Source organism: Idiotropiscis lumnitzeri, chromosome 6, assembly GCF_059441095.1.
Source record: "Idiotropiscis lumnitzeri isolate Australia: NSW breed Sydney's pygmy pipehorse chromosome 6, RoL_Ilum_1.0, whole genome shotgun sequence".
NCBI lineage: Eukaryota > Metazoa > Chordata > Actinopteri > Syngnathiformes > Syngnathidae > Idiotropiscis > Idiotropiscis lumnitzeri.
In genome coordinates this window covers 11660927-11677407 of record NC_142396.1, presented here as the reverse complement: position 1 = coordinate 11677407, position 16481 = coordinate 11660927, and the positions used below count along the sequence as shown (strand labels likewise).

At 40.4% G+C, this 16481-nt stretch overlaps 1 protein-coding gene across 6 annotated transcripts in view; it reads right to left on the bottom strand.

The window, feature by feature from the left end:
• Positions 1 to 16481, bottom strand: part of LOC148335247 (pleckstrin homology domain-containing family A member 7-like) — an 80084-nt gene that overhangs the window by 19424 nt on the left and 44179 nt on the right. For 3 of the 6 annotated variants that reach the window (XM_088297978.1, XM_088297981.1, XM_088297980.1), the window contains 5 exons: positions 11201 to 11308; positions 10538 to 10610; positions 8188 to 8288; positions 1688 to 1869; positions 306 to 797 (listed from right to left, as the gene is read on the bottom strand). In XM_088297978.1, the coding sequence (XP_088154104.1) occupies positions 306 to 797; positions 1688 to 1869; positions 8188 to 8288; positions 10538 to 10610; positions 11201 to 11308 (956 nt within the window). Of the gene's footprint in view, positions 1 to 305; positions 798 to 1687; positions 1870 to 5332; positions 6305 to 8187; positions 8289 to 10537; positions 10611 to 11200; positions 11309 to 16481 lie in introns of those variants that run through there. The other 3 variants (XM_088297979.1, XM_088297984.1, XM_088297982.1) reach the window with 2 other exon arrangements.

Sequence of the window (16481 nt, the reverse complement as noted above, 5' to 3'; positions counted from 1 at the left end):
TCGTGTTTTATCAAACAATATATAAAGATGTGGACCGCACCTCTTAAGCACTGTAAATAAAATATGTATGTATAAAAATATAAAGCCGTCAGACTAAAAATGAAATGAAGCTTCTTTTTTTTTTTTTTTTTTACAAATTTTGATTTAAAAAATGCATTCTCCTACATTGTGATCTATGAAATTCAGTTAGTTGTCTATGGAGCATCACTTACTAGACATTATAGTTGACTACAAAATAATTTTTTCGTTAATACTTGCTGTACATGTTCACGAATAATTATCCTGGTATCATTTCTGCCACCTACCCTTTGTGTTCAGCTTTCTGCACCTTGACCCACTGTTCCACTTGTTCCAGAGTACTCCTCCTCCTCATTTCCAGTGGTGCTTCTGGGACCCTCTGGTACGTCCCCGCTGCGATCCCATTCGGCTCCAAGATGGGGCTGGGCGTCTCCACCAGGCCGTTCCTGGCGCCGATGCCCGGGGGCAGTGTGGAAGCGGACCGCGAGGGTGCTCGAGACGGCACCCTGGACACGGGCGCCGATGCGGACATTTGGTCAGGCAGCGGGATGGCGGTGGCTGTGGGGTTGGCGGGGAGGGAGGTGTGCGTGTCCATCTCCGTGGCGACCGGCGAGTCTTTGTGGAAGCTGCGGCGGTCGTCCGGGTGGAGATGTATGGGCTCCAGGAGAACCTCGTGGACAGCAGGTCTCTGGGGTTCTGGAGCCTTGTGGTTGATGTGGTTGGTGTGCGTGACGGTCTGAGGACGCATCATGTGGAAGTGAGCTGACTGCTCAGATGATCTGTGGAGAGTCAAGAGTCAAATGTGAAAACCTTATATCCCTGAATTAAAACCCGAACCTGAAAACCTATCCTGGGTCTAAAACCCTAATTTGGGTTCTAACACTAATCAAAGGCCCAAACATTGTCTTGAAAACCATAATTTGCAACATTAAAAATACATTTCTTAAATCCTTATTTAAAATCCTAACTCTGACTTGAAGTCCTAATTTGAAACCCAAACCCTCGTTGGAAACTCTAAACTGAAGCTCTAACTTCAAATCCTAAATTGGAACCCTAATCCCATCATACCCTCAACCCATGATTGTAACTTCAAATTCAGACTTCCCTTCAACACAAACAGCATTTCACTCTGTTTTGTCAGCCGCCCCCCACACCTCTCACATACATACGCACGCACACGACACACACACTACATCCAAACCTTACACACGTGACATCCAAGACAGGAAAGAGCCAGTTTCAATGCCGTGATGACGCTGTCAGTGTACCTCGAGTCAAAATGCAGCAAACAAATGCCTGAAAGGTATTTTAAAGCTGCCGCTTTAGGCCAATGGTTTTCAATTGAGTGTGTGAGGGCAGCCAATGCATTTTGTACTGTATATGTTGTATGTGTCAGTGTGCATTTGTGTGTTTGAATTGTCGCTTTTGTGCCAAAAACACTTTGAATTTAATTTGGTCTGACCTGACTTTAGGGGGACTCGTTTAACAGGCAATTTAAGGCTTCATTGCTTGTGCTCGAGTGGGACTTTGGAGGGTTAAATTATAGTCAGGTCAGCCGCAGAGGACAAACAGGAATATCACTAGACCCAAAAGTCCAAACAATCTGAGTTCAACCAAAATCTTTTAGGAAAATGGAAAACGCGTGCATGGGTGAGTGGGCGTCCCTGACCTGCCGCCTGTGTCGACGGGTCCTCTTATGTTGGCGGCCTGGTTCATGGCCCTCAACCAGGTGTTCATGTCCTCCTGCGTGTCAGCGCTGAAGTAGTACGTCCGCATGCCCGTGTGCTCTGCCTGAGAGCCAATCACAGAGCTGCGTTTGTAACTATGCGATCGTCCACTTGGGTGGCCGGCCTGCGGGGGGAGACAGAGAGCACAGCGGAGGTGTCACAACGTCCGGCCGACAGACGAGGCAGCGGTGAGTACATCGAGCACACCAAGAAACGGGGACAAAGACAACAGCGGCAGCCAGTCATGACCAACAAAGACAAAGATTTTGACCAATGAGAGGGAAGGACCACAACAAAACAAAACCCCAAATGGTCTTCACAAATATATTTTTTTATTTTTGTACACATCTGTGTCGTGCATGCGTGTGTGTGTGTGCGTGTTAGAGTGTGTGAGTGTCTGGTTACTTGCACTAAAATATCCAAACCATAAAAAGTTTGAAAACTAGCAGTAAATGGGAAAAAACACTCCCTCTATAGTCTGTGTGTGATTAATACAAAATTATTTACTATATTTAGCCAGATGAGAGCCATAAAGCGTCGCCTTCAATCTTGCATAAATGCCGGATATCTTTTGTTGAGTATTAGTAGTCTCATTATTATATAGTATTATTATCCCTTAAACAATGTGAAGACAAAATTAATAAAAGACGAGCACTTCACTCGAACAAAAGTATTGAGACATGGGCCATAAAAATCAATGAATGCATTTTTTTTTTCCTGCAGGCTATTTTTCCCCCTCAAAGTCCCTGAATTGGTGTTTCTGAAAAGCACCCAAGGGAGTTCAGCGGAGTGCTTTTAGTGTCTGCGTGGGTGCCTAGCGCTAGAGTAATAACCGCAGGAAAGTAAGAGCTATTAGTTTTCGCGTCCATTGGCGAGAAAAAAAGACGTGGCTATTGTGGGAGAAGAGTGCCTGTGAGGGATTTTGTTTATCTGCTTTCACTAAAAATGCAGGATTTTCTTCCCCTTGGAGTTAGTTGCGCTTGATGAGGCTGGAGAGGGATGCACACAAAAGAGCAACCAGGGTTCATCTTTAGGCCAGACTGAATTTATTCTACAACGTGCATGCTCACTTTCAAACTGTCCAGATCCTCCTCCACACCTTGCTGGCCCACAAATTAACTGCTCGGACCCCCATGTGGGCGTGAAAGATGAAAAGTAATCACAGGGAAGATGCGGCACATCCATTATGCATCGCGGGAAAAAAAACTTGGTGCTCGATTGCAATGTAATATTAAGCACAGTTTGAATATTAACACCAGGAAAGCAGAAACAGGACTTAAATAATTATTCTATTAAAATGTATTGCACGTAAATAAAAATTGTATCGAAATAATAGTTAGAAAAAAGTTGTAAAGTTGAATTGTACTTAAAAGTTAAATACAACTGACCTGCACTTAACAAGCGTACTACACTGGGTTAAAAAAGTGTTTAAAGCACCGTAACAGAATGCATATTTAATTCAGCAATTCGTTTGTGAACCACAAGGTGGAGCCCAAGTACCAAACAAAAAAGATAAATAATCCAATTAAAGATGGGACAATCTATTCAAACAACTTTTTTACTGTACAGCTGACCTCCACTTTTTGCAGAGGACTGGGACCTGCCCCGCCCACGAATAGCCCAACTTAAGTGTATAATTGACGCCCACTGGAACGCATTGGGGAAAAATAGTAACAATTAAATTTGCTTAAAAATAATTTTTGTTTTTCGACAAATTGACCAATATGAATTAGTCATTTGGGAAAAAAAAACTCTTTTTTTTAGGTTTTTAACTTTTAATTTATACCTTTTTTTTAAATTTTCATTTTAACTTTTTTTTCCCTGAACCAAAAAAAATGTTTAAGTTGTTAAATGCCTACTCTCAACACGTTTTCATAAGTAGATTTCAACGTCCCCATCGTCAAAAGTTGTGAAGGGCTTACTTTTTGGCTCGCTTCTGTTGGGTTTACTACTCAAAAAGGTGGAGTTTAGGCACAGCGTAGGGTGTTGACTGGTGGACAGATTATAGTCACTTCCTGTCTAACAAAAACAAATGCTTCATTTAATAAAAAAAAAAAAAAGGTAAAAAGGTAAAAGTCCTCCATCATTGTTTACCACCTCACGAGATGATGTCACGCTCTTAACGTAACTAATCACCGTCCCGCCTGGCTTCCTTTCACTCCTCGCTTTACTTTCCATTCACCGTTTCCTTCCCTCCTTTTCCACGCATACGTCAGTCTCACATGCGCTCACACTATTTTAAGAGAGCATTGTGCTCGTAAAGATAAGTCTGAACGCCGCCACAGCTCCTCCGGATAAAAGTGCATTCTCGCTCGCTGGGGAATGATTTTACAATGGAAAAAAAAAAAAGTATCCAAAGGGAGATAATAACAGCTTCTGGGTGTCTCCCTCTCAAGTCTGCAGCTTTAATGGAATCAAACACTCACTGCTCTCTATTTGAAAAGATGCATAAATCGTGTTAGGAGGAATATAACACTCTTCAATGATATTCTCCAATAAGTATCTTTTTATCCTGAAAGATGGAATTTGTCTTTTTTTTTGGACTGAAACTAATCAAGCTTGGAGTGCTAACTCCCCTTTTTCACGGAAACCACTTATAGGATGTGTATTCTTGTTTTTTTGTTTTTTTTCACAATCCCCCCTCCCTGCAAATAGCCTCGTTACACTTTATACATCAGCACCTGAACCACATTAAATAAAAAAAACATACTACCATGAACGTGTCGCTTGTCGAAATAAGGTTGGGGACCACTGCATTAGTTGACTGCATGCAGAGGAAGGACAAGGCTCGAAATAAACAATTTTGCGTCACAGTTTGCGAGTCAAAATTAGCATTTTGCTCCTCACCAAAACACATTGAACTGTAAAACTGAGAATTACAGATTTTTTAGGTATTTTTTTTTTCAATAACTGAACACCAGAGACGGTCCCAAATATCTTTACTGGGATGGATGTAAGGACATTACAGTGGAGTAATGACACCTACACGCGGGTAGACTGGAGTCGAAGCAAGCTTGGTGCTACTTACATCACAAGAGCAAGCTAGCTGAGACTATTGCTCTCAGGAAGCGATTACGTGGCAAGACGGCATGCTAATTGCTAAAATAACTTAGACTGATGTTATCGTTTAACACGTTGGTCCAGTTCACTTTTGACCGAAGTCTAGCTGGAATGGCCTAATTCAAGTGGAGCACATCCAACTTTGAAATAAATACAAAAAAATAAGCATCTGGAAAATAAGTGTCTGGACTCTAGATCAATGTATAATAGGCTCGCAGGTCTCTGGGATTAATCTGCAAAAAAATGCTCCTCAAAATGAAATAGTAGCTCCTCAAATGAAGTAATTGATTCATTGAATGGCAAAATTGCCGCGCAAATAAAAATCCAAACGTTATTTCGAGCCTTGAAGGACAATGTGACTTGAACAAGAGGCCCCACAAAAACCCACAAATGTAAAAGTACAAAGACAAAGAAAAAGCAAACAGAGCAATAGTGTGACACAACAAGTTGATCACCATCATGCAGAGACAAGTGACAACGTGTCATGTGGAGTGTATTCCCACATCCGACAAAGGGAGAGAGAGTACCTATTTTACGTGAGGACTGTCAATGCGAATCACTCGAAGGAGTGTGTGGGAGGGGTGTCCCGATCGGGCAGCCAACCAATGGGAAGAGAGGGAAGAGGAGGTGGTGGGTGGAGGTTTAAATGTCACACTTATCATACACCAACTCATCAGCCCTGACTTAAAGACCTGTTGCTAGTACAGTGGTACCTTAACTGACATGTTTTGGATGTGTTTTATGGTAATCATCACATTATGAAATAGTGACGACAAATAGAATGCAAAGAATTCAACAGTTTTTGCAACAACGCCACTGCTTCTTGTGTGCGCGTAACATAAATCCCTCACAATCACTTTTTAATAGAAGTTGGCCTATCCTTCACTCTATTATCTATTTAATTACAAATAACGGCATTAAATATTAATTACACCCTGGCTTCAAATGAGCTTGGCTGTTTGGGATTCCTCCAGTCGCGAGTGTGCATGTTTTCCCCTCAGTGCCACTTCCCAAAATAAGCCAGACACGTTTTTATTTATAGCCTGAGGCGTAGAATCCCAAACGTGATCAGCGTGGCCGCAAACAGCTCCTACCACGGCATGCCGGCAATAGCGCATTGAAACATAACAATATTAAAATATGACTTACATGCTACATCCATTCATGGCAGAAGCCGCAGCTCTGTCCAAATCACCCAGCATTCACATTAAGGGTCTTGTAATATATATTTTTTGACTAAAATGGATTAAGTCATATGTATTCATTCATTTGTCTGATTAAATCCTTTGATTGTGGTAAAATTGAAATTTTTAATAATTAGCTCCATATTCGTTCTTTTTTGTTTTTCTTAATTTACCTGATTTAAGAATTTATTTCATTTGTTAGTTGTTTAAGAATTATTTTAAATTTTATGTTATTCATTTAAGTTATTCATTTTAATAAATTATTGGTTACGTAGAGAGTAGTAGAAAATCACATTTAAAAAAAAAAAAACTATTTTATTAGTTTGGATATTCAATCTGGTCAATTGTGTATTTACATTACCAAATGTCCTGTATTATTATTTGTGTGCTGCATCCATCACAATGTATTATAAGTTAAGTTACATTTTTACCCGAACTGTTTAACAATAATAGCAACGGTGACTGAACAGGATTGTATTATGCTGGAAATGTTTCACTGGAAGAAAACTAATCGGGCTGAATGCATAGCTACAATCTTAATTCAAAAATGTTTCTTTGTAGTTCATGATAATAAAGAATTATTTCCAAAACAAATAGTTTAACGTTTATCAACATTTTTGCTGTACCTAAGGCGGGAACTGGAGGGTTCTTGAAAGAAACAAATTCATAATGAAATAAAAATCTCACAATCTGTCAGTTTTACAAACAAACGTAGCCCCTCCCTCACACTCTAAAATAATAAAATCCCTCGTGCGCTGAGTCCAGTTACGGGATTGTGCCAAAGGGAAATCCATTCCAGAGAGGCGTATTAAAACATCCTCTGACAGCCGCAACAAATTTGACTACAGCAGATGCTCAATGCCAAAATCATGCCGGAGGGTTTTGCCCCTTAACAGTAGTAAAAACATATCTATATATAAATACATGAGCCAAGATGATCCATAAAGTCATTATAATAAGTCATCAGATAAAACGCAAATGGTTAGTATTACCGCTCAAATTTTCATTGACGTTTTTTTTTTTTTTTGTGTTCACAGCTTCTTTTTTTAGGGCGTTATTGCGGGTATTACTGCTGTAACAATTCACTAAATTAAGGAGCAGACCTCTTTGCTGAGGAAGCTCATTTAGCCCAACAACACTAGTGATAAACATAACTGATCATTCTGTTGACAGTGGCAGACAGTAGCTATCATCTCCTTTTAGCGATGACTGGCAACCTGGTAATCTGACGTTACGCCAATTGCATCATTTGTGATACTTGAGGTTTTGAGGCTTCTACTTCATCAGTGTGGTATTTTTATATCTCTTGAAAAGCCTGATCGATAAAGTGAACCTACCTTTATTTGGGGGATGCATTCCAGGCGCACCAGCAATTGGTTAAAAAAAAAAAAACTTACTTAATTTATTTTTACATAACCAGTTGTACACTGTATGCATTAAAGAGATCCACATTCATTAAAACATACTTATAACCAAGACACTTCCATAAAGAGACACGTTTTAATAAAGACATTGTAAAGATATATGAACACAAAAAATATTTGCATTTAATACTCTACATATTGCACTTTCTGTGTACATGCATGTGTCTTTAAGAGGCGGGCCCTGGTGGAGTACCATGTGACGAGGGCAAGTCTACGTTCGAGTGTCTGGGCGTGAGTTGTGGTAACCGCAGCTCCGACATGAGTGTGCCCATTGTGTTAATGTGTGTCACTGTTTTCCCATTGTTCAATTAACACCTAAAAAGCGCATTAAAATCAAAAAAGGTTCCATGTCCTTATTTGAGTGTTTTATGTTTTTTTTAAAGTTCTTAGTGTTTCAACTGTTTATAATTGTTTTATGTCCAATTTTATTTATGTACAACTCTTTGGTTCAGCTGCAGTTGCTTTTTAATATGCTATTATTAAAATCGCGCTATAATTTTTTTAACGGAAGGTTGAGTGATATTTCTAGCAAAAACATTTTTAAAAGAACATTGCATCAAAATTACAGGCCACAGAACAATCAAAGAATGACATCACAAATGAAATGTGCTCCCACCATGCATGCTGCAGTTGACGTCAACTTTTACTGCAATAGCTGATAGTTATTTCATAAGAAAGTCCCTCAAACTTAACTGTTAATTAGTATAGAAAGAAGAAGATTGATCAGTTTCTCCATAAAGTAACAAGGCTAAATGAAAGAAGAGGCCGACATACCTTGAAGGCGTACTTGCGGCTGATGTGGTCCTCGGGTCCCACGGGTGAAATGACATAGCTGGGAAGTGGAATGCTGCCAAGGACCGCCTCCTCTCTGCTGTCTGTGCACGGTGAGTCGGAGTTGGTCGGGGGGGAAGAAAGGGTGAGGCGGCGATAAGAATTAATATTTATCACCTGCTAACTTCAAATTTTTGGAAAAAATATGCAAGGTATTAATTCATGTATATATATATATATATATATATATATATACACACACATATATAGACATAAACACACACACAAATTCATACGTACATAAGCACACGCACACACACACACATACAAAAATATGAAAGAACTAAAGGACAGTTTAACCCTGGGATATATCATTTCAATTTCAATTATTTCGTAGAAATAACTTTGTAGCACCTTTGAGTTTCCACTGCATTTAAATAAACTGAGCCAACAATTTAACCGCAATGTGAAGGTCAACAACTCCCAAATATGTGAGTATAGTAGGTTTCCATCTTAATTAGTTTGATAAATAACACTGCCTAAGTATTTGTTTCCACTGAGGGTATGTGTGTGAGTACTGAACAATTATCACATCATAAAATGTTGTAACAATGTGGAAAGACGCATCAGCACCTGAGCCCGCCTGATGTCCCGGGTGCTGATAAGGTCGGATTCAAAGGGGAGGTAAGTGTTTAAAAATAACACAAGGACCTTTGGAGGAGACATTCCCTAAATGTCAAGCTACAAGGGCTGGTGTTTTTATCTTCTGCACTCTTGCTAAACATGTGCATTTGCATGATGGTAAGTAGATGAGCCAAACTGGAGTTAACACGGCCTAAAATGTTCTTGAGGCTCTTAAGCAAAATGATTGAGTGGAGAGGAAGCTTTTCATCATGTTGAGTGCAGAAAAAAAATCACCTTTGAAGTGAGGAGAGAAAAGGAAGAAAAGAGATGAAGAATTGATTTGCTTTTCTTCAGGTGAGGAGGCATGTCCGAAAGTGTTTGATTGACATGATGAAGATGAAATGACACAAAAGTCGCGGGGAGCAGATAAAGGCGGATGCAAGCATAATTCTCCATATTAGCGTGACATTTTAGACAACTAATTATGCTTCCAATACTTTTCTGTCCCTGGTGCACAAAGCAAGGACCATAAAGGCATGAATGGCATGAAGTGTCTGGGGAAAAGTTGCGTTTAAAAAAAAATGAAAAGCAGAGAGACAGACTTAACAAAAGATGGACATACACACCATTACGGAGCAACCACATTTCAGAGACTAACAATGTTAGAAAAGGGAGTCCCTGGGTGGTTTTTAGAAAGTATGGTTGAGTGTGACATGAGGGGGATAAATGTATTAACTTCAAAACCAGGCCAAAATGATATGTACTTTAAATCACACCAAGACAAGAGATTGTCGAATGTCATGGCACTCCATTGTTTCGTATTGCAGCGCTTGGTACCTGAGCACCCAGCACTTGGCACGTGAGCAAAAAAAAGATATGTAATTATTTTTACAGTGGAAAAGCATCTCTACCTTCACACAAGGATATTCAATTGAGCACCATCTGATTAGTTCCTTATGCAGTGGGTAGCAGTCAATCAGCAGTAAGGTGCCTGTTTGCTTTTTCATCCGGACTAAGGGACAAGACAGGTAACAGACTTGGGCGACGACAGTCTACTACAACTCGCAACCACTTGGAACATGTCATACAAACACATGCTTGCCACAGGTCACCAACCGTTTTGAAACTGAGCTACTTCTTGGCTACGGAATAATGTGAAGAGCCATACTAGTTTGATACACACTGAGCAAATAACAAATTACAATCGAATTGTGAATAAATATTAAAAATTGATAAATATCAATAATTTCTATACATTTTCAGATGATCACGTCAACAACAGGACAACTAGAAATAACCTGACATATTGTCACATCATGACGTTTTTTTGAAGCTGATGCTCTAACTTGCTGCCATGTCACAACCGGAAGTGGTTGGACAAGCTATTTTTCGCTACTTAAAATGCATTCACATACAAACGACAGCAAAAATCTCAGAAAGGTTGTTCATTTGATCTCTGCAATGTGTTTGTAATATTATAAGCAGTAAAATCTAGTGAATAATTATTAAGGGAAAAAAATATTGACTCTCGAAGTGGGTCGCCATTTGAACATTTCGCTGGACCATATTTCTGAGAACCACCCCTCTCCATACAGTAAGTAATGAAAACTCCAAATAAATTCAGATATGATATGTTAGGAAGTACTAATACGATAAGTTGATCCACAATGTTGTTGTCATCCAAGTTAATGGTTAAATACAACAACGTAAGCGTGAATGGAATTTTTACCTTTGTAGTAGAAGAGGCAGAATTCAGATAAGACAAACCACTTCCTCTTCCAAAGACGCATCCCGGAGCTGTCCTGCAAAGGGACATGGGAGGAAAGCAGAAGCACAAGTCAAGCAGGGACAACGAGCAGGTGAGACAAATCACTTGTTCTTGTTCAATGAATCAGCGGCACTGACGGTGAACTTTTGAGCCCCATCTAAGGATATAGTTGTGAACACAGCCCAAGGGAGTAAAAACAACTTGAACTAGCACATGCTGCTTGTCATAATCTTGTGTGCGGATACAATCGACTCCTCTTCCCTTTCTTGGGTCGGAATCACACCGCACGGTTCAAGTTTATTTATCGCTCTCAAGTGCGCAATTGGTATATGCGTTGTTGCAGTGTAAATAGAAAATATACGTGGATCACATATCTTCAGACTCAAAGTCAGGCCTTGTCCAAAAATACCAGTATGTATATGTATATGCTGTAAATAAATAAATAGGCATAAATAATACATAAAGGGAATTAAATGTGTTCTAAGTAAGCTAAATCACACCCATCATTGTAAATCTAGACTTAACAGAAGCTTACCAAGTATTTTGTATACATGGGAATGTTTGTACGTAGGGTTTAGTAGAGTGCCGTATGTCTACTGTCCATATGGGTGTGCATGTCCACACCTGTTTGTATAGCCATCCTCGGACCACAACAGGCACATTGGGGTTCCTCTTGATAGCCTGTTCTCGCTTGCCAAAACTGTGTACCCTGCTGCCGTTGGAGCGAGAACCCTGAAAGAAAATGATCAACGTCATTGAATATATCACTTTAACCAACCTCTTATCTTTAGGGTCAATTTGCAACCATTCAATGTTTTACATCCCGAAATGAATGATAGGTTTACCTAATTTGATAGTGGCAACTGGATAAGGAGAAGACAAAAGTAAATCCACAATAAAATATTTCAGTCTGTCCTACCCGGTGCTCATCAGTGTTGCATGCATAAATGTTCTATTGGTTCAATTTGACCACAGGCATTTTAGTGTCTGCGTGGGTTTTCTCCGGGTACTCTGGTTGCCTCCCACATTCCAAAGACAAGCTTGGTAAGTTGATTGGACACTCTAAATTGCCCCTACGTGTGTTTTTGAGTGTGTGTTTGTCTTTGTGTGTCCTGCGATTGGCTGGCAACTAATCCAGGGTGTACTCCGCCTACTGCCCGAAGACAGCTGGGAGAGGATCCAGCACCCCCGCGACCCTTGTGAGGATAAGTGGCTTAGATACTGGTTGGATGGATATAACAATCTATTCTGTCTTCTGTATGCCAGATAAGTTTGTGCCAGTAATGAGCTTAAATTGTCTAAAAGAACACGTATAAGGTCAACCACAATGTGCATGACATATGACAGACTGAATTTTCACTCAAGTCCCGATTTAAAGCTGTCGTGAACAAAATGAAACAAAAAATGAAAAATCAACAATCAACAAGAAATGACATCAACCATTCAAGGATGAAAAATTGGGAGGTAACATGAGTGTCTTTCTTATTGGAATCTTCGTGGTACTAATGAGATGCACAAACGAACATATTTGGCAACAGACTGTAGTCCCAACAGTACTTTATCTTCCAGCGTGGACCTTCGCCCACGCACCACGGTGATCTTTTTCAGGAAGCCTTCCTTGTTCTTGTTACATAAGCGCAGACCCCCACAAGCGTTCGACCACCGGTGACCAAATAACTCAATAGACTATCACCGAGTGGGAGGTTAGAAGAGCTTTAATGTCACCTGCAGGCCACACTATGACAGTGTGTAGAAAGCATCGAAGTAAAGCACAAGTAAGAATGAGTGCAAGGTCGCATGAGTCTTAAGGTGCACAAAATCAGACCATCATTAAGCGAGGGTCAGAGGATCAACTCGGCATGCGATAAGCTATTTCTTAGGCTTTTTTTGAAAGGAAGAGAATAAATGCAGAAAGCAATGTGAAGTGAGTACAGATTGTCACTTTACTGTTTTATCTCTTCTACGCTTCAATATTAAGATGCAAGGCAGATCTGTGCCGCAAATCGCTTATGCCGTTTAAGTCGAGACCATTTTTTTCTTTTTACATTTCCAGATTCCAGTGGTTAGCTCATTTTTGTATTTCCGCAACCAAAGATAGAATTCATCAGTCAGGTCATCCTCCATTACATGCGTGTAAATCAACCACAATCAGTTTTATCATTGCCTCTGTCCACGTGTGCACATGCGTGTGTGCATGCCAGGAAGAACCAGCCTTGTTCACTGTCCACACATACAACAAATCTCATTATACAATCTTCTTGTCTGGTATCTAAGCAGAAAGCAAGCTTCGGGCACTGTATGAACACGCACATACACGCGCCCGCACACACACACAAAAGCAGTCCAGCCGGCCCGTTTTTAGCTTTTTAGCTGGGAATAAATGTGCTGTGACACAATCACATACTTACAGGTCAGGGAATGTGTTCTTAGACTGAGCACGGGTCGGCAGTGGTCACTTCAATCAAATCTTAATTCATCTAATATAGCATAGTTTGCACCCCCCCACACACACACACATTTTAAACAGTCCCCAAAAGTAAACTACCCCAAGAATTGAGAACTACAGCACATTATGTGCCATTAATAACTAATTCATTTAAAAAATAAATTACTAATACTCGTAGGGGTAGTAAAGTGGACAGCTAGTATAACGTAAATTTACTGTTCTCTAAAAATAAGCATTGATGTCAGAATCGCTGGCAACATCATAAATGAAAAGTCTTGTGTGGCTTGCAAATGGCTTAAGAAAATCGATGGATGGATCACAAAGTACATACTGCCAGTGTCCAATAAAAAGCAAATATCTCCAAGTGGTGAGCTTTTTCTTTGAGTCTAAAACAAAAACATACAATAAAAAATAATAGAGGCAGCTATTTATCATTTTCAGCACTCTATGCAAAAATGATGCACTCTCCAATTAGTTCAAGGACCAATGTTCTTAATATTCTGCATTTGCAGGAACCTCTTGAAACATGAGTCCTCACTGGTAAACTTGCCCTGAGCTGCTCATGCAAAATATAAAAAAAAAATAAAAATAACCCTTCATCTGCTTCGATTAGGGAGCATGGGCCGGCTCAGGTGTGCTTTTCAAGTCCGTTTTATGCATCCATGTAGCAACAGCCCACACCAAACTTTGAAGTCTTAGTCTAGCCTGACATTAAAGAAAAAAAAAAGATGTGCAATGTTTTTGGTGGGTGGAATGTAAGAAAAACAGCTTATTTACATCTATTTACTCATTTATATCAAATAGCAAGTTCATGCTTTTCAATGCTGAAAAGAAAAGTGGAACACACTCAGGCTTGATTCAAATCTGATTTTTTGGGGGGGGGGGAAATGCACCGATTTTTGTCATGTGTGAAAATTTCATTTTTATCAGGGGCCTTGAACCCCAAGCCCGCTGGATTTTTTTGGAAGGGTTTAGCTGTTACACAGATTTACACAAAACTGTTTGGAATATCTAACATTACAGGACCGGAGAAAAAGATTCAAGCACCAATGCATTATTCTGAACAGGAAGCGGACCATTTTGAATTAAAGCGACCCTGAAATGAGCTTCTGGACACCCTCATACAGTATCAAAACACTTTTCGCAAATTTCTGCCTTTTTGTAGGATAACATGATCCACTAGAAAGATTGACTGTTAGCCTCGCCTTAAATGAGCGGATTTTGGTGGGCGTGGCCAAGGCTCGCCTGATTTCACCTGCTTGTTTACACACTGACTCTTTCACATTCGTACTTGTACACAATGAAAAGTGCTATAAATGACCACACACCAATGCCAATAGCTGCATGAGATCATGAAATACGTTTGCACAACCCGATCATTATTGGAAACAATGCCGGACCCATCAATGTAGCTATTATGGGCAAATCCTAGTGCTGTGACATACTCCTACGAAGGAATGCGCCCAATTGAGCAACAAATATGGCCTCGCTCAATTGTTGAAATATTTTTTGCCACTAAAATGGGCGAATGAACCTGTTTTAAACAAGGCAGTTCAACTGTATCTGTTAGTAAGGTCGGCATCTTTCATTTTCCTGTTTTTAGTTTTATTTTTTGTGTGAAAAGTAAAATGACTAATTCATTGATTGAGTGGCCATTTTGTTCATAAAAAACACAAAATACATCTTAAAATTGCACAATCAGCTCTTAAAATTGCAAATTCAGCCAAGTGGATTATTTTCAGTGACTTCCTCACAACCAATACAAGAACTCAAAGTGTCAACTAAATTGCTTGACAAAATAAAGTCTAATCATCTCCCGGGATGCCTTCAAAGTGCATGAGATTTTTTTTTAGAGCTACACACAGAAAAACAATAGCAGAGACTAAGTGGGGCGCAGCAGGAATTCCTAAATGGTTCTAGCTTTGATGCTTTCCCATCGAGGCGGGCGCTGACTGCTCATGAACATCACGAAATAAGAACGGAGCAGCGAAGAAAATGAGAGCTCAAGGGGAGAGAATTGCAACACATCACTCGAGGTGGAATGTGCGACAACGCCGGTCGGCTAGCTGGCTCTGATGTTTTTGTCAGATGTGGAATGAATGTGATTCATTTCTGCCATGGCAGTGCGCCACACAAAGGGGGGACGGGGGGTCATCTTTCTTCTGAAACTCTTGTCACAATGAGACAGCTAAATTTCCCCCGATGTTCTATGGCAGGGGTGATGAGCCAGAGCACCTGGGGGTGAAGCGACAGAAGGGGCAAACAGAGGGGATGGTTACAATGGCGGGCGGGAGTCTTGATGAATTCCCCGTCATTGAGCCACCGCAGTCCCGTGGCACATGTTCAATCTTAGCGCTGATGCACCTGTTGGATCGGACAGGAAGTCACGCCCAAGTCGATGCGAGCATGTGCATGTTTCTCCTCAATATTCACACCGACTGATAAAAATTTTAGTCTATTTGGAGTCTTCAATTTTGGACAAAGTCCCTGGGGAAAATTCAAACAAGCATGGGTAGAAAATGTCAATTTGAGATCCCCCAGATCTCCAGAAGTATGAGACTACGGCGAGGTTCACACTGCAAGTCTTAATGCTCAGTTTGGAATTTTGGCGAAATCTTTTTCGTGTGTATGTGTGTGTAAGCGTTCACATTACATAATAAATGTAACCTCAGTCTGTTGTATGTGTCAACAGAATGCGACCCCAAAGTGACCCGCTTGTGCAGAAGAAGAGATGACGTCACTCACAACGTAGTGTTTACTGATGTAAATGTGGGACTCATCATTTTATCATATCTACAGGGGAGCGATGCGAGAGGTGGTATTTATATTTGTGGGGAAATAAAGCGAGGCTTTTCAAACTCTGGAGACGTCTGCGAAAGATGACATCACGACATTGTCCATTTTATGCTTCAAGTGGGATTACATTAAAGTAAAATAGAATGTCAATACTGTCACTCAAAACAACTGCAGATTCTCCCCCCAAAGCGCTGTCTCCCACCCGTGCGGAGTGCATATTGGGTATTGGATGACGTTTAGGTCGGATATGTACGACCTGGCCGTTCAGACTGAGGTCACATTGCAAAAAAATCAGATCCGTATCTGATACGTATCTAATCTGGGACCACATATTGTCACACGAATAGTGTGTGCAACAATTATTAGAATCCTTGATGTTAAAACTTTATACAACCCCCTCTTGCCAACAAAACAGCACCTAATCCTCTTGGGAGAATACAGAAAAAGCGACCAGGTTCCCTGCCCTTTTAGCTCACGCCACAGGTTTTAAATGGAGTTGAGTTCTGGGGAACTAGATGGTCATGCGAGGAGCTGATTCTGTGTCTTTTCAGCATGACAGTATGCTTCTGCAATAAAAATTTAATTTATGTTAAGGTTTTGAACAAACTGCATAACCAAGGGTTCCAATAATTATGCAGAGGGAGTGTATGTGGTCAGACAGCA